The sequence below is a fragment of the Esox lucius genome, chromosome 3 (genome assembly GCF_011004845.1).
Source record: "Esox lucius isolate fEsoLuc1 chromosome 3, fEsoLuc1.pri, whole genome shotgun sequence".
Lineage (NCBI taxonomy): Eukaryota > Metazoa > Chordata > Actinopteri > Esociformes > Esocidae > Esox > Esox lucius.
The window spans coordinates 11,127,066-11,145,794 of record NC_047571.1 but is presented as its reverse complement, the minus strand read 5'-3'; the positions used below and the strand labels follow the sequence as shown (position 1 = coordinate 11,145,794).

Here is an 18,729-nt window from a genome sequence, read left to right as displayed (position 1 = left end):
ATGGGAAATCAAACCCACAACTTTGGCATTGCAACTGTAATGAAACAAACTGAGCCAAATGTACATAGGAATCAACAAGTGGCAAATGGCTAGCTAGCAGTTTAATGGTATTTGAAGTAATAATATTAGTATAATTACACAGTAATAGGCACACAACACTTGAATAATCCACGGAGGGCGATATTTACTATTCAATATTATTATTTTTTTCAGTAAGGTTTATTCATCATCATTACTCATCATCCTCTACTGCTGGTCTGTTGTTTGGAGTAACACAAAGACACACAGAACTAAACCAAAATTCAGTGGGTGAATGTTTAATGAGTGTTTACAAAGAGCTATCTTAAATATTCGTGAGCCAAAATGTGCATTGTAACAGAATGACGTGTACATGTAGCCATTGTAAGGGCTCTGTCAGTCTCAAAAAGAAGGGACCTGCCACCCACAGTCAGAGATAAGATTCATTATGATAATGTATTTCTTTCCCCTTTTGTCATCGTAATGAATGGTTCCCATAAAGGAAAAAACACACTTTTCTGTCTTTGTTTGTATTTCTTTAACAGACGTGTTGTCAGGCTTTAGCAGGTGGCAACTAAGGCAGAATTCGACTGTTGATGGGGCTCGTAAACCTAGTTAATGAATCCCATATGTTTTATGTTACAATCATACATATAAAGGAATATTTTTATGGTTACTATATTTTGAAACAGGTTAAATTAAGAGAAAGCAAGAAAGCAATTTATATATATATAATGTGGTCTTTGCATTACAATCCATTGAATCAATGTGAAATTCACTACCTTGCCCGTTAAAAATTACAAATGTGTACAATAAGCAGAGTGTAAACAACAGACCATCTGACAATTAAATAACCCAGAAGACAAAACATATCACATAGGGCATCTCTTTGGATCCGGCAACACTAAAGGCAAAATAGTCAGTCCCAAAACAGCTTGACAGACTCAATCAAAGACATTAACTGGTGACAAAAGCTGTTCACATGGCCCAACAAGGCTTAGACTGCTACACAGCTTGTATAGCTAACAGCTAGCTCAAAGCCACTGTGGTGGAGATACTGAGATTTCGGTTGTTAGAGTGCTTCACATGTTGCTGGAGATTATTATCCCAAACACGGATCCGATGCTCCATCCACACAGCCCTTTGTTAAAGTAGCATAAGCAAGTGCTCTTTCTGTGTTTGTGTGTGTGTGTGTGGATGTGTGTGCGCGCGCGCACGCACTTCTTTGAGGGTGGGCGTGTGGTTTGGAGGGAGGCATGGGGACCCAGCAGTGTCTTAAAAGGTAGTGTAGCGAAAAAAGGGAGGAAATTTGTTTGTGCCTCAAGAACACAGAAGACAAATTGAGGAAGTGTTCTGTTAATGTGTAGGGGTCAGCAGCAAACATGCAGGTTTTTGCCACTTGGGTGGCCTAGACAGACTATCGCCCTCCAACACGTTCAAAAACCACCCACCCACACAGCACCCGCCCCCAAAGAACCAAACTCCTCCCCACCACACAAACACTCCTCCCTCTAAACAGAGAGCGGGTGACCGCCCCTTTTCCTCCAAGCCCTGAAACATCTTTCCTGTCTCTGCCTAGTTGACACTTGGGCAGCGCAAACTACTAGGCTGGAAGTCAGCGAGAACTGCTCCAGCAGAACTGGTGGCATCTTGCTCGCTTTTGCCCTAAGCGCTTACAAATGGCACCCTATCACCTATCTAGCACCCAACCAGCAAGGGAATAGGGCATTATTTGGCACACAGACCCTTGGACCAGCTCCAGGGAAGTATTTATATCGATGTCGACATGATGTCTTCATGATTTATGCCACTGTGGTCCTCACAAGTACCACTGCACTTACACTACTTACAGTAGCTGCCAAACGCATATTGAAGCACGGTCCGTCTGTAACATTAGCATCTCCATTTGGATGAGAGGGCCTGCCAACTTTCATGACACACCATGCAGCGGAGGAGAAACACACAGAGGTGCGACGAGAGGGAATCGACAATCATAAACAGTGTTAGATAAAGATCCCTCAGACAAACTTTAACATGGACTCCGATTTAACTGTTTGGAAAGGATTCCCCAACTGTGGCGAGTGATCACCCTGGTCAATTCAACACTTTACAGCGTGAGTTGGCAGGTCTGTTCTATCTAACAGTAACAAATAGCTCTATGGAGACTAATCGTGTATAGTAACCCAAACCTACCCTGAGACGGCGAGAGCTGATATATAATCTGTTGGATGACATCTGATCTTGAACCCTAGAAAACACAAGCATCTGTCACATTTGGCCAAAAGGGTGGGGACTGACAATGAACACAAAGCTGGTTAGCCGCTCACCTAACCGGCACAGCCATAGGGACTCGGGGCAGGCTGCTGTAAAAACATACAAACCTGGCTTTCCAAAACAACCCATGCCAGATCTCATTAACTGGACTTGATGGTCTCAGGTCACACACTGCTGAGAGGGGTTAACATTTAAAGCAGGAAGAATAACTAAAACAAAACAAAAAAAATGAACCAAATCAATTTTCAGACATTTAATATGTATAACATATTTAAAATGCCCACACAAGAAGGGTCCTTTGACCTATATATACATTTTCATTAGAACAGAAATCAGAAAATGAGAGGAACAGTGAGTTGAAAGCGGAGTTATTATTCACACTTATTGGTCACAGACACGACGTCAATCAGACCACTGCGAATCAAACCAAGTGGACAAGACATCTTCCAGGAGATCTGTCGTCTTTCGTGACTAAGGAACTTCAGACCTGTAATTTAAGAAAAGCGCTGGCGAAGGAATGCAATAAATCTTTGACAGCAACGAGGAAGCAGAAGGAGGGGTACCAAAGATCTACTCCTAAGTTTCGAGCAGTTTGTGAAAGTGGGAGGGATTGTGTGTTACTTGATGAGATCTCCCTGGGTGGTCCGTCCAACCATTTTTGTGTACAAATAAACTTAACCCCCATTGTGGTTCTCTGGTCCACTGGCGTACCACACAGAGAGATGGTGACAGCCTCCCAGGCTGCATAATCGTGTGAAGAAATGTATCTATAGACGAGCACACACTGACCAAACAAACACATAACAAAAACTTTATAGAACTACCCAGGAACAACAAAAAAGGCTCACACAAAGAACACAACTGAATCAGAGCCTTGGGATAAATAAAGTCGCTTTTATTTGGACACAATGTAAAAAAAAAAAAAAAAAGAAAAAAGAAAGAAAACCAATGAGGAGATGATGGGTAGTGGGTGGACCTGCCTGGTGGTCAGTTAGTCTAACTGCTGTTGCAATCTGTTGGATTGGTCACCAAGGCGGCCATCCAGTCGCTCGGTCAGTCTTCTCCAAGCCTAGATCTCCATCAGCTGGTCGGTTCCAACAATCACCTCATTAGTCCTTACAGCTACAGGGGAAAGAGAATTAACCACACATTATTAGAAATTAACCACACATTATTAAAAATATGAGTTAGAAAAGTGACTCTTTGGCCTTCCATGGAAACAGAAATTTGAGGGAAATTTAATAATGGTTGATTGGTTTTATATAACAGAAGTGTTTGAGACACTTTCTCAGTTCTGTTTCTTAAATAGCTGCTTCCAGCAGAAATATCATGAGAGTGAATAAACTCAACACAGAAGCAAAGCATATACAGTGCCTTAAGAAAGCATTCATACCCCTTCACTTTCTCCACATTTCATGTTATGGACTTAATTAGTAATTGATTGTGTTTACTTTTTGCCCTTAACCAACACATAATACCACATAATGTCATAGCGAAAATGAATCTTTTGAAATTTGTGCCAATTCATTCAACTGAAAAAAAAATGTAAATGAAAAGAAAAAAAAGAGAAATGTAAATAAAAATTCAGACACTTTATTCTGTACTCTGTAGAAGGTCCTGTGGCAGCACTCACAGCCTTGAGTCTTCTTGGGTATGTCTTTAATCTGTGCTTTGGCTGATCCACTCAAGGACATTGACAGAATTGTCCAGAAGCCATTTCGGCATTGTCTTGGTTATGTGCATCATCCCAGTATGAGTCCCTATTTTCTGTGTATTTTGTTCCTTTCATCCTCAGCAGATGTCACAAAGTGCTTTTACATTGCTTTACTCCTTCCCTAAATCCTGAGCAGTCTCCCAGTACCTGCCACAGAGAAAGATCCCAATAGCATGATGCTCCCACCACCACGCTTCACCTTAGGGATGCTATTAGCCAGGTGATGAGCTGTACCTTGTTTTCACAAGTTGTGCGACCAGGCATTCAGGCATCATAGTGTGAGACATACACTCATGCCTTGTTTAGAACGGCATTAGTGTATGCCTTTCTAAACCATGTCCAATTAATTGAATTTACCACAGGTAGGCTCCATTTAAGTTCTAGATCATCAAGGCTGATCAAGGGACACAGGATGAATCCAAGCTCAATTTGGAATGCTATGGCATAAGGTATGAATACTTATGTACATGACATATTTCAGTTGTTCATTTTCAGTTAATTGGCTGAAATTTCCAAAAACCTGTTTTCGCTTCATCATTTGGGGTGTTGTGTTGATTGTTGGAGGACAAACTATATTTAATCAATTATACAGTAAGCATGTAACACAACATAATGTGGAAAATGGGAAGGGGTCTGAATATTTTCTGATGGCACTGTATATGCCAAAACCAGCTCAATCCAATTCATACATTGCTAGGATTTCTACATGGTTCTTCTCTATATGGCAGATAGACAAGGACACAGACAAAAGAGGTTGACACAAGATGATTCCTCCCATCAAAGAGGGATGAAAAACAAACAAGACAAGCCTGCAATCCATCCAGAACTACACCACTAATCCAAACCAAACTGCAAAGAAAGTTATTCACGGTCCATGTAAAGACACATTTGAGTGGGAATGACTCTGAACAAAAGGCTCCTTTTGCATTCTGAGTTTATAGGAAAAAGAAACGGTGCATGGAACACCGGGAGAGCAGTGTATTTCCATGAGACGGTCAAGGAGAGGGCGAGGAACGGCGGAAGATGAGCGCTAGACAAGAGCGGAAGCCTGGGAACAGTCCACACTTCTTTATAAAGCAACAACACCTGCAGAGTCCCGGCACCTGACTGCCCACTCAGCAGGCCGGACGTCTGTCTGTGGCCGCCGACAGGGTGGTCTCTCTCCTCTGCCGAGACCGCCAGGCGGACACTTCCGTCGGAATGCTTCGTGAAAAGGAGGCGCAATGCTTTTACCAGCTACGCTCCTCGTTTATCCTGGGGCGAGGGAGGCGATCCGACTGAATAAGGCAACTGCTTTGTTGCATTTGGATGTCATTTCTGTGTAAGATACCTAGGGTTCTCTGTATGTACACTACCGTCCAAAAGTTTTCAATGTTTTCGAACATCAAAACATTTTTTGTTTGCTCCTTGGGGTTTCAGGCTGGTTGTTTTGTAAAAGCACTTTGTGACAACTGCTGATGTAAAAAGGGCTCTATAAATACATTTGATTGATTGATTGATATGGCTTTTTCTTTGCAACTCTGCGAAGAAGGCCAGCATCTCGGAGTCGCCTCTTCAATGTTGACATGAAGACTGGTATTGTGTGGGTACTATTTAATGAAGCTCAGGACCTGTGAGGCGTCTGTTTCTCAAACTAGACACTGTAAGTGTATTTGTCCTCTTGCTCAATTGTGCACCTTGACCTTTTTCTATTCTGATTAAAGCGATTTTGCACAGTTCAGTAAAGGGAGTAGTACACAATGTTGTACAAAACCTTCAGATTCTTGGCAATTTCTTACATGGAATAAACTTAATTTCACAGAACAAGAATAGACTGATGAGTTTCAGAAGAAAGTTCTTTGTTTATAGCCATTATGAGATTGTAATAGAACACAGAATTGCTGATGCTCCGGTTACTGAACTAGTGTAAAGGCTAGTTTTATTGCTTCTTTAATCAGCACAACAACCATTTTCAGGGGTGCTAACAAATAACCCTGTTTCCAAAAATGTTGCGATACTGTGTAAAATGCAAATAAAAACAGAATGCAATGATGTGCAGATCATTTATCCCTATATTTAATTGCAAATAGTACAAAGACAACATATCAAATGTTGAAACTGAGAAATGTTATCGATTTTGGAAAAACAGATGCCCATTTTGAATTTGATTCTAGAAACACATATTCCCATTCTTGCTTGATATTTGCATTTCAGCTGCTCAATAGTTTGGGGTCTCCTTTGTCGTATTTTTCGTTTTATAATGTGCCAAATGTTTTCAATGGGTGACAGGTCTGGACTGCAGGCAGGCCAGTTTAGTACCTGGACTCTTACTACGGAGCCATGTTGTTGAAATCCGTGCAGAATGTGGTCAGGCATTGTCTTGCTGAAATAAGCAAAGCCTCCCCTGAAAAAAACTTTGCCTGGATGGCAGCATATTTTGCTCCCAAACTTGTATATATTGTTCCTCATTAATGATGCCTTCACAGATGCTGGCTTTTGAAGAGTGTCCTGATGACAAGCCAGATAACAACCCTCTCCTCTTTAGTCCAAAGGACACGGCGTCCATGATTCCCAAAAATAATTACAATTTTAGATTAGTCTGATCACGGGATAGTTTTCCAATTCACCTCAGTTAATTTTACATGAGCTCGGGCCCAGAGAACACAGCAGTTCTGGATCTTCTTTGAATTGTGAGATTTAACTTGCATTTGTGGATGGAGCCACATACTGTGTTCACAGACAATGGTTCTCGGAAGTGTTCCTGAGCCTATGCTGTGATGTCCACCACAGAATCGTGTCGTTTTTTAAATACAGTAGTGCCTGAAGATCATGGCCATCCAATATTGACTTCTCCTGATTCTCTGATTCTTTTAATGATATTACATACTGTAGATGATGAGATCCTCAAACTCTTTGCAATTATATGTTGAGAAACGCATTATTTGCCCACGCAGTCTTTCACAGAGTTTGGGTCTTTACTTCTGAAAGACTCATCCTCTTTCAGATGCTTTTTGCATACCCAATCATGTTACAGATTTGTTGCCAATTAACCTAATTAGTCAGGAGATGTTCCTCCAGGTTTATTTTTTTTGCTTAACTTTTCCAGTCTTTTGTTGCACCTGTCTCAACTTTTTTGAAACGTGTTGCTGGCATCAAATTCAAAGTGGGCATATATTTTTCAAGGAACAATAAAATGTCTCAGTTTGAACATTTGATATGTTGTATTTGTACTATTTTCTATTGAATACAGGGTTCAAATGATTTGTCCATCATTGCATTCTGTTTTTTTACATTTTATACAGCGTCCCAACTTTTTTGGAAACCGGGTTGTAATTGCAAAAGCGTTTTCTAATGATCAATTAGCCTTTTAAAATGATAATCTGGATTAACAAACAACGTGCCACAGGACTGATGGTTGCTGATAATGGGCCTCTGTACGCCTACGTAGATATTCCATTAGAAATCAGCTGTTTACAGCTACTATAGTCATTTCCAACATTAACAATGCCTACACTGAATTTCAATTTGATGTAATTATAATTGACAAAAAAAATTACTTTTCTTTCAAAAACAAGGACATTTCTAAGTGATCCCAAACGATAGTGTATGTGATATACATGTAACGTCTACAGAGTGGGCCCATAGCTTGGGGAGGACCCGCAGTCAAAGCTAGAGATCTGATAGATCTACACAGATGAATAGGACCACAGATTATGGAAAAGGGCTTTTATTTTAAAACTAACTGAAAGTATATCCACCTTAGACAGTGTAGCCTAGATGAAGTGTGGTTGCATTCTAAGCACTACTGCAGTCTAAGCACTACTGAAGTGTATGGTGAAGGTGAGGGTAATCATTTGGCCTACATCGTCCATATCAGATAAGAAATAAAGACCGCACCTTGGAATTCACTGAGAATAAGAGACTTCAAATTGAAGGGGATCTTGGCACTTTGATATGATGAAATCAAAGTGCCTTTTGACTTTAGAACTTAAAGGGAGCGGTTGTTGTCATCCTCTGAGTTATTTTGAGACATTTATGGCAGTTATTATAAGTAATGCTTTTATAATGACAGGTTACATTAACCTCTGCCTTTTGCAGCCTCGGTTAGCTCAATTTTCAGGGATATCTTTGAATTGTGCCGCCTTGCTGTGCATAAAGCTGAAAACGTGTGGGGGGGCGGGTGGTGCTGGGCTGTGGGGATGAGTGGGTGGGACCTACAAGGATCAAGCTTGTCATTTTGGATTTTGTTTAGAGCCGCTCTACAGCAGACTAATCAGGTCCAGTTCGATAAGGGACCGGTCTGGGAAGTTGGACCATAGCTGGGTGGGTGGAGGGGGGTGGGGGGGTATAAATAATGTTGCAGTATTTGGTAAGGGAGGCCGTGGTGTAGCAGCACCCTGTTGTTCAGTCAATTAGGCTGAGCAGGCCCTGGACATGGTAGGAGCGCCTCTGGCAGTGTCATTGATGGAGAGGTTAGAGAGCAGGCCAAGACCACCCGGAATTCAACAGCTTCCACATCCCTCCTCCCTCCACACCACCCCCCAACCCCCAAAACACACACACGAACCGCCCAGCTCAATCTAGGGAGCATGGACAAGCGGATTAGAAATATATGTATAAAAAATAAAGCTCCATTAAACACGGGGGGGTTTCGGTTTTAATGCGCTCCAAGAGTAGAATAAAAGGGAAGGCGCAAACAGGCTAGTTCCACGCACACGCGCGCACATTCAAAACAGTCACAAACACTGACCCGTACGCATTCCCACATGACGCTCCTCTCCTCTCTACCGCAAACCTACATGGCTAGTGTGTGCTATCTGCTGCTTAGGGTAGGAAAAAAACCTTTCCCTGAAAATCCCAGGTGGAATTTCCATGGATTTCCTACTTATTCTCTCCTGATTCTGGGCTTTCTGGCAAAGCCGGGGGTTAGCGGAGAGGTGCAACCCCGGGCGCTGCTGGGTGAAGTGGGACAGGGGGGGTGCGATTGGAAGGTGGTGCTGGGCAGATGGTCTTACCCTCAGGATCGATTCGCTGGCCACTCCCCACCAGGCAGTATTTGATGTCCGCGCCTCGGCTGATCACAGCGCCGCTGCAGATCACACTGCCCTGGATGTTACACCTGGGGAAAAAGCCCAGTGGCACCGTTAGACACCAGTCTCCCCCAGAGAACCAGCACACTGTCTCCCTCTGTGCTGCTTGGGCAGACCTTGATTTCGGGCCAGTGGACACTTGCTCTCTGACCTGACGCTCAGCCAAAAGCCTGGTCTCATGTACGGTGTCGGAAGCTCTCGGCGACCGAGAGGGAGGGGTCATTTTCTGGATGCAATATATCGTAAGGTGAACAGTGTGTTATTGTCCATGATGTTGTCTGGACACTTTCAATGGCATAGTCTTTCTTGTATGCGCACACACGCGCGCGCACACACACACACACACCCCCGCGCGGGCCTAATACTGCTGTGTGTTTACACTCAAAGGATAATATTTTCCTGGGATCACTCTGGCACTGTAAACCTGTACGACTTTATTTGCACAGTTTGATGTTTACTTGACAGGCCTGGGCCTGGCCAGCGTTTTTTTCTTGCTGCGTGGAGAACATATTTACAATGAACATTTCTCTTTCATGTCTTCAGCTAATTGCACAGCTGAGGGAGGGCCTTGTCCTCTACTGCCTCTGCTTCGCACCCCTCCCCCCAACTAAAGGAAACAGGATCCCTCAGAGTTTTCAGCTGTCTTGTTTTATTTTCCTTAAGAGACTAGATTAGCATACATATTAAAAAAACAGCACCGGCCTTTACCTTGCGTGTGCGAATGTTACACTACCATTAACATTCGGGATACAACTTCAGCATACGATATGTCAGGTTTATTTTACTGAGGGTAGACAGGTGTTTTGTCAAAGCTAAGGCTAAACACACCCCCATGTTGCAATTTAACCTGCTTTCTGGGTCCTGGGTTTTAATTATTACAGGCGCAGATCTCAGTCAAACAGGGTTTCAGACGGTAAGCTTGTCTGGGGTCTAGGTACGCATTATAATAATTGATTGGGCAGATATATTAATTGAGAGACTTGGCGAATATGGTTGAATAAGCTTAATATACAGTGATCTTATACATTATACAGTAATTATTTTACATTATACAGTGATCTTATACATTATACAGTAATTATTTTACATTATACAGTGATCTTATACATTATACAGTGATTCTTTTACATTCTTAACCTAATTAACATTTACTGTCCATCATCTTTTACATTTTTATTGTCCCCTCAGTCATGTTATTCAGTCACTTGTACTTGAAAACAGACAGAAATGTTAAATGCAATTTGAAAAAAGTCAGTTGAATATGATTGTTAAACAGGAAGAGAAACCCTACAATGGATCTCAATTCGGGATTTAACCTCCGGTGGCCTAGAGGTCCAACTATCTGACCCTGGCACACATGTACACCAGAGTCGGCGTGGGCTCAAATCCGGCCCACTGACCTTTGACATCCCTCCCCCACCCCAAATCCCCCGGTCTTCCCCGTCATTCAGACACAGTTTCATCTGTTCTGAAAAAGCTGAACAATTACCAACCGGGTCGGTCCGCATGCCCCTTAAAAACACATGTGAAATGATGGTTTAATCTCTGCTCCATACGTGTAACCGCCTCAGTGTGAATCCAGGTCCTTGGTGTCTGGCACCGAACGACCCCTCAGACGGAAAGTCTGAGGTTGCATGTTGGGTCGGCCTGGTTACCTAGCTTGGAGGGCCCTGCCTGGGGATGGAAGGCACTCTGCCCCACCTGGGTCGTCGGCCAGGGCCGGGGCTAGCCACCGTAAAGTCGGCCTCCTCCGGAGGGAAGAAACAGACGGTGCTCTGTGGGTCGGGCTGGGGGAGCGACGTGCATGTCTCTCCCTTCCAGGGGCTCTGACGCGCTTGGCCCTGCTGCCACTGCCACAGGCAGGTTTGTATTGGCCGCTGCCACACAGGGGAATTCTATTCAGGTGGTGGTGGTGGTGGAGGGAGGTGTGGAGGAGGGGCCCCCGGGCGAGGGGGGTGGATGGCAATGGGGAGATTACAAGGATTGGAGTTTTAAACAGAGAGACCACCAAAGAAGCCCGGCTGAAACGCCACTAATTACTGACACTATGCACCTCCTTGCTGTGACCCCTCCCTCCCCGCCTCAACCACCCAGCTCCTCTGTGTACCCCCCCCCCAAAATATCCTCCGCTTTGTAAACAAGCACTCCTGCATGCAAACAAAGTGCCTTCTTTAACATGCCAGGGATTTGCTAATCCCCTCTTACATTTTTTTTTTATCTTGTGAAAGAATTGCTATTTCTTTCTTTACCTCCTTTCTTTCTTTCTTTCCCTTTATGCGTCTGCTAACTCGGACATGAGGATACACATGCTGGCTCTGGCCTCCATGACTAACTCCGCCAGATAAAGCTCTTCAGCAGGATTTGAGGAAGTCTGAATTTAAAATAACAGACTGTTGTTGTTTTTTTATTTCATTTCTCAGTGGTCCCTCTCCTGCGATTCATGTCATGCTCGCCGTTTTCAATTGCCAGCCAGGACATCCTTTCAACTGACCAGCACGAGTGAAGGCACTTTTAATAAAAAAATAAAAAGTCTCCCAATGAGAATGATTCATAGTAGATTTACGTTCCGTTGTCAGCCCTTCAACGGCAACAAATAGTTGAAAATTAAATCTTTAAGATAACTGTGGTGACAGGAGGAAGAAAAGCATCACCAAAGTTTGAGTCAAAATATGTTCAGATGTGTGTGACTACAAAAATAGTGAAAGAGGCTGCTGCTGAGAAACTAAAGCATATAGACCATGTATATTCATCACATATGTGTTCATGTTTTGATCTGTAAGCGTGTTCTGGTTGAATGCACACTAATGAACATTGTCAGCATAGTGTCCTCCATCTGGTTGCCCAAGCCCACACCCGACACACCCACACGCACGCTCCCGGGTCACTCATAAAGACAACATTAGGAGTATAAAGTAGGGCCGGTCAGTTTCTCAAAACATGAACTATTGTATTGTGTGAATGTGGTTTCTCTCTACTGGTTTTAGACTTTAAAAAAGGGAAAAGTGCTACAGTAAATTACATGTGCCCAGATATTTATTCGTGGTAACCCAATTGATTAGAGAACCATTAAATGAACACATGTAGAGAAAATATTGTGAGTATTATAGACAACAACACTTAAAACAGAATCTGCACAGAGCAGCCCGCCACTACTCACCCCTCCTCGATGGTCACCCCATGCATGATGATTGAGTTGGTCACTTTGACCTTCTCTCTGACGACGGCAGACATGCCAATCGTTGATCTCTTGATGGATGTCTTGTCTGCGATTTGACAGGAAGCCCCTATTATGCTGTCCGCACCAATCTGACGGACAATAAGCAGACGTGGAAGAACAATGTCACTGTCAAAAAAAAGAGATCTGACCCAGAGAAGACCATTCCACAATTTACACTCGACTCGGTTTCTTTCTCTTGCATGATTCTGTGCTAGTAAATCCAGTTCCCATTGTACATATCTTCATACAGTGGCCACCAGAATTATTGGAGCTTTATACCTACATATCGGTACAAACCAGTTCTTTTCTTTTTTCTTTTACTAGGTACATATAATAAAAATACTTTAGTGTTTACAGCAATAACCTGGGGGCAATTGTGGTTAACAGATTCTGTACAATAATAATACTTCAGTTAATAACAGTGTCTGCTAAATGACCTAAATGTCAATACGTATGTAAAAATTACTTCTTTAAACATCCGTACAAATATAACTATATGAAGTACTGTCAAAAGTTTAGACACACTTCAAGTGAATAGGGGTGTCAAATGTTTTGACTGTGTACTGTGTACAGTCATTTGAAAAAGCAAGTAAACCCCCTGTAAAGACGTGGATGTGTTCAAATATTCTACATATTTGAACACACGTACATCTGAGATAAATTCCAAACACGTAACCCACATTAACAACAAGAAAATAAACTCTGAGACCATTTATGCAATTAAAATAAAGAGAAATGCAATTTCCTTAAGCAGAAAGAGTTAGTAAACCTCCACCTTTACCATCACATAAAATGGAATCAGGTGCACCAAACAGGTGCCAATTATTATAAAATAAAGATTAGAAACGTGGTCTGGTTTGGTCTTGACCATGTGGGTGTGTGGTGACACATCATGTCAAGATCAAAATACCTATTTGATGGCCTCAGAAGAACGGTTATTGATGCCCATGAGTCTGGGAGGGGTTACAAAGCCATTAGAAGTACATCATTCCACTGTCTGAGGATGGTCTACAAATGGCAAACATTCCAGACAGCTGGGACTCTACATGTTCTACAGGTTGTTCCACCAGGTGTCGGGCTGACCAAAAGATGCTCACATATCAAGTGATCTAAAGACCTCTCTTGCTGCTATGTCAGTGTAAGGGCCTATTGTCAGAAAGAGACTGGCCTAAACGGAATGTCAGGAAAGAAACATCTGCTCTCAAATCAGGAAATCAAGATACAACAGACGTTTGACAGCCAACACCTGGGTGAAGACCAAAACTACTGGAACAATGCGCTCTGGACAGATTAGTAAAAGGTGGAGTTGTTTGGCTGCAAAACCAGATTGCAGTACATTGCGAGAATAAAAACATTAGCTTTGAACAGAAGAACATCATACCAATCGTACAGCATGAAAGTGGTAGCATTATGGTTTGGAGCTGCTTAGAGTCGGGCTAACTCCCATCATTGAGTCAACCATGAATTATATACTGTAACAGAGAATACTTGAGGACAACGTGAGGCCATCAGTCAAAAAGCTGAAGCTGAACCAAACATGGATCTTGCAACAGGATCCAAAACAAACAGGCATAGCGACAACAGAACTGCATCGGTTTAATTCGTTTCAGACTGATCACAGTGGTCCGTGTGTTCTTTCAGCCTCCAAGATGCACGCGCATCCCTGCCTGATGTCATTGTGAAGCAAATGGAAAACAGGGTTGCATTTTAGAACCAACATGGTTAATGACAGTTCAGAAAGGAGATGAAAATACTGGAGAGGCACCCTGAGAGGCGGGGGCAAGAAAAGAGGAGCCAAGCGCCTGTATGACTCGCACCTAAAGCGTCCAACCTCGAAGACAGCTAGCAAGAATACTATGCTTTACGCCAAACCGCACGAGCAGCTTACTCCCTCTCCAGACAACACTCATCCAACAACCTGCTGATGACAAAGACTCTCCAGACTCATTGTACCAGATGTTGAGGCCGAACACCCACCGAGCTACTCTCACAGCTTTCCACGTTGGGCTACTCACCAGATATCGCTCGGATATGACTGCTGACGGATGGATTGCATGCTCTTCAAACAGCTTGGGGGCCTGCACACAGGACAGATTTTAATGCACAAACCATGATGAAACGTCCTAACTGTTCAAGGAAAACGGTCAACAAACACTTCAAGATAAAGGTTATATTAATCAGATCTAAAATGTCCAAGTTAGAATTTTTTCTAGTTTAGTAATTCCTGTGAATATTTGCTTTCTCATTACATCTGAAACATCCCGCCTGGCTAACAAATCAGTGGTTTAGAATACAAATGAGAAACAACAAGGTTGTTGCTTGGTGGAACATACCGAGCAGTGCATCCCACCCCCCAAAAACCTGCGTCACACCTGGGCCTCCATTTAACTGGGATTGAGGGTCACTTTCACACAGGGGAATGGGACTTTCTCCTGAACGTTTCTGTTTGGACATTAGACGGGGCGATCGTCTGACTGTCTCTTTACCAGGCGATTGGCTTCGATGTAGGCCGCTAGCGTGTTGACACGGTAACACATGCCCTCCTCCATGATGTGCACGTAGCAGCGCAGGCGCCCTCCGTGGTAGGCTTCGCCCATGTCCCCGCGGTGGTCGTTCCAGCAGGACCTCTCCTGGGACAGCTGCAGAAGCTTCTCATCTCTAAACCAGATCTGGATCTCTACACACACACACACACACACACAGGCGTTACAACATAGCTAAGGAGACATGTACGTGTTGGAGCACGCTGTATTGGGTATATGCATTACCTGGGTTTACACTGACGTCCTTTCCCTTTAGGTTCTGATCAGCTTCATCCTTGATCTTTGGTGAGTTGGTGGATTTAGAGAATTGTTTACGGACCAGATATGGGACTAACTCTCCCCGAATCGAAGAGATGGATCTTTGAGAGGAAGCAAACAAAACACTAGTTACTTCACTGCTGAAACATGTACTGTACATTTCTGCAAACAGGTATTTTCCCCCTGAGGAACTGTGTCACATTTGAGCCTAACTCTACTGAAGAGTAACAGCATACAGTAGAATGAGAAGGCACAGGCAATAAGCATGCAACCGGCACAGAACATCCCATCGTGGTAACGGACCTGAATGGGGACAAGCGTTATATTGATTTGATTTTTACAAGTAATAAATGTCTGCAGTGGAGGCAGATATTTCCTTGTGGCTAATCAACATTATGGAAAGACTAGGTTGGAGGGGTGCATGTTTAACTGAACACTGTCACGAGCTGAAGGTGCATACATGACTGGCGCATGAGGGTTTGGGCTAGCCAGGAATGATGGAGACAAACGCAATCATTTCAGTGTTCACGTTTGTGGGTTTCCTAAGAGGTTAAAAACAGATTAGGCCGACTCATGGTTTCAAGCTTCTGTGTAAGCCCTGTAGGCAATTCCTCTTTTCACTTCTCCACCTCCTCTCTTCTGCCCTGCACTCTATGTCCCTCTCCATCGAGCCTCCTCACTTTCTTTTGATTTTCTTTTAAGGGAGATTAGAATTTCCATCTGAATGCACAGAAAGAAACAACAGTTACTCTGTCCATTTTTCTCCTTGAGCGCTCCACGGCAGAGCAGCTTTGAGAGAGCAGGAGCGAGGAGGAAAGAGAAATGAAGAGAGGGACTGGAGAGGGAGAGTAGGAGAGATGAGTGGAGAGAAAAATGAAGTAAGTGGAGAGATGGAGAGGAGAGGGAGAAAGTGCAGGACAGAGAGGGAGTGGAAGGTGAAAGAAAAGCAGAGAAAAAGGGGCCTGGATAAAAAAAAAAGTCCCCCTGCTTTGAAGAGAGAGGGAGGGAGAAGGGGGTCGGGCTTTTGGGGTCTTCCAGGTTTAGGGGGCAAGCAGATTAGACCAAATGATAGTTATATCAGGAGGACTTAGACATGAAAATGCCACAGCAATGGGCAGCAACACAAACAAGCACCTGCAATGCATTGTATTTAAACAAAACCCATGGCCAAAAATTCCTGTTATTTAAAAATATATAAATAATGGGGGGGGGGGGGGGGGGGGGGTTGAGTGAGTCAATGAACTACCCAGTTAATGCCACCTGAGATTATTTTCAACAGCACTTAAAGGAGCTGTTGGGACTCCTCACAATGCCGGTTTAACAAGCACAAAGGGTCTGTGGGACTGCTGTGGGGACTGGGGAGGGCGGGCGGAGGAGGAGGGCGGAGGAGGAGGGCGGAGGAGGCGTTTCTGCTGCTTGTGGTGGTGGGGTGGGTAGCAATTACTGGGCCCGTTTCTCATTCGAGCCCTGTTCTGCCCCCTCCCTGGTTCTGAAGAGTCCCCTGCTTGGCATGTATGGCCAGCAGAATGTGAGCAGATTAACGGCACCGCTATCAGACATCCAGGCTAAATCACTAGGATGCAGGCTGTATACATGACAGCAGTTTACCTCTCTCCGTTACACTGTTTGGTCTTGATGTGAATGATCAGGCACGTAGGTAAGATTGCAGTATTATTCAGCAATTAAAATGTCATGGCTGAAAACGGTCACCTCTCTCTCTCTCTAACTCCTCGGAGGCAGATTGCTGGTGACCAATGTTTGGAACTTTGAAATCACATTATGGAAACTCAGTACATGCAAAACTGAGAAAGTCAAAAATCATATTTATACAGCATCTGACAGAGATACATTTACACAAACACGAGTGTAGATCCTTGTTGGAAATCTCAAAAATTGTGGATGAGTTGGTCAGATACCCTGTCCAGAGGTAATGCTCCTGGTGCCAGGCACATACACAGCTCCCTCCCAGGAACCAGGGTTCAACACCCGTCTCCACCCTCCAACTGTGACCCCTTCCACCCGTCTCACACTGTCAATAAACGACCTTTGCCACATCAATTAAAATAAGCAAGGGCAGTGATTGATGACTTGGGGATGAGGTGATCGAATGGTGACGTCCCGAGGATATCCTATGAATTGTGTTTTAAACTATACCTTGTGTCTATATACATGTACACAACAACAACAAATACAATCTGATAGGTCCAAAGTTACATTTGTTTAAAAAAAAAAACTCATTAGGAAATAAGGAAATGAGGTGGTCAACACAGTCGTGAATGAGGGGAACCTCTGACACTGACACACAAGGGGGCTGAGCGCCTAATAAACTGCTCAAGTCGCACATTGTAAAACAAATTAACACCTAACAAGAACACCTAACAGCCTCAAAGCCTTCCCACAGCTGGCTCGAAAACTCCACACGCACGGCTCTTGGTGAGATTGATACACATGGCTGTTTTACCCTCTTCTAGCAATACACTGCATTTACATGTAGCATGTGGAGGGCTACTGGGTACCGTCCTCCATCTCCCCATTTAGGATGGGGCCTGAGTCAAACAAGTGAAAAGGCCTCACTTGTTATCTGCAAGGAAGTCGACCACGGATTTCTTCAGGCAGTACAGGTGTGCGTCCACAAGGCCGGTTTTGATGTGCATCCTTGGATGTCTGAATGAAAGACAGAGAGAGACAGACAGAGGGAGAGACAGAGACGTGTTCGGTTAATGGATCCCCATTCAGACTTGAAAAGCCAGTGGATCTGGTTATATTCATCATGCTACTGGATATAGTTGTGTAATAACAAGGGAGTTGTTAACAAGAAGCTAATTTACTGGGTAGATTATGACTTTGATTACGCTGTCCACGTATCTAGTATCACCCCTTCCGGTTGGTCCGTTGAGATTTGGGGGCCAGAAAAGAGCAGTTATTAACAACTGGACGGTCCATTAACATTTCTACACACACTCCATCTATTAGGAGTTTGTTGTCTCCGGCAGGCCATCATTTCCCTGCCTTTCACATGGTTGGTGCCAGGACCACAGTGCATGTCACTGTCTGTTAATGGAACAAAACAACACACGCAATAAAGTGTCCTTGTGTTGCAGACAGTGAGGCACCATGCCTCCTGACAAGAGCAGGTCCACTCCCCCATCGCGGTTCTCCTCTCCAGATGCTTTTTTAATTAGACGACAAAGAGTTAAAATAATGACAGTCTTTCATTGCGCTTTTCAATTGACCCCCCCCCCCCCTCCCCTTAATTGCTCGGCTTAAAGCGGCATGCTACAGAACCGACAGAACATCTGTTAGGAGAAAATGAGGCGGTAACAGAACATTCCTGGGACGTCGTCTGTGTATTGTCCCCAGCAAACCTCAGTCCGCAGACCCCGCCCCCGCAGCCCTGGCTGTCATGGAAACTGTGTCCAGTCTGGACGGCAGCAAGATCTGCTGACCTGTCAGATGTTATCACAAGCCCCTCCACCAGACTGGGTTTTACAGCCTGTGATTGACATTAGAATGTGGTGTCATCTACCCAGATTGATCAGATAGAATAAAATACATAGAGCCCCCCCCCAAAAATAATAAACAGAGAAATCTTTGAATTGAATCAGGACCCCTTTTCAAATCATTCTACTTCCATGA

At 43.8% G+C, this 18,729-nt stretch overlaps 1 protein-coding gene across 2 annotated transcripts in view; it reads right to left on the bottom strand.

Moving 5' to 3' along the window:
* Positions 1–3,172: 3,172 nt before the first annotated feature.
* Positions 3,173–18,729, bottom strand: part of eif2b3 (eukaryotic translation initiation factor 2B, subunit 3 gamma) — a 44,726-nt gene continuing 29,169 nt past the window's right edge. For both annotated transcript variants that reach the window (XM_010891338.3, XM_010891340.4), the window contains exons 6-12: positions 17,668–17,757; positions 15,061–15,194; positions 14,779–14,969; positions 14,308–14,370; positions 12,233–12,381; positions 9,001–9,104; positions 3,173–3,414 (exon numbers count right to left, since the gene is read on the bottom strand). In XM_010891338.3, coding sequence (XP_010889640.2) covers positions 3,362–3,414; positions 9,001–9,104; positions 12,233–12,381; positions 14,308–14,370; positions 14,779–14,969; positions 15,061–15,194; positions 17,668–17,757 — 784 coding nt within the window. In that variant the 3' untranslated portion in view covers positions 3,173–3,361. The remainder of the gene's footprint in view (positions 3,415–9,000; positions 9,105–12,232; positions 12,382–14,307; positions 14,371–14,778; positions 14,970–15,060; positions 15,195–17,667; positions 17,758–18,729) is intronic.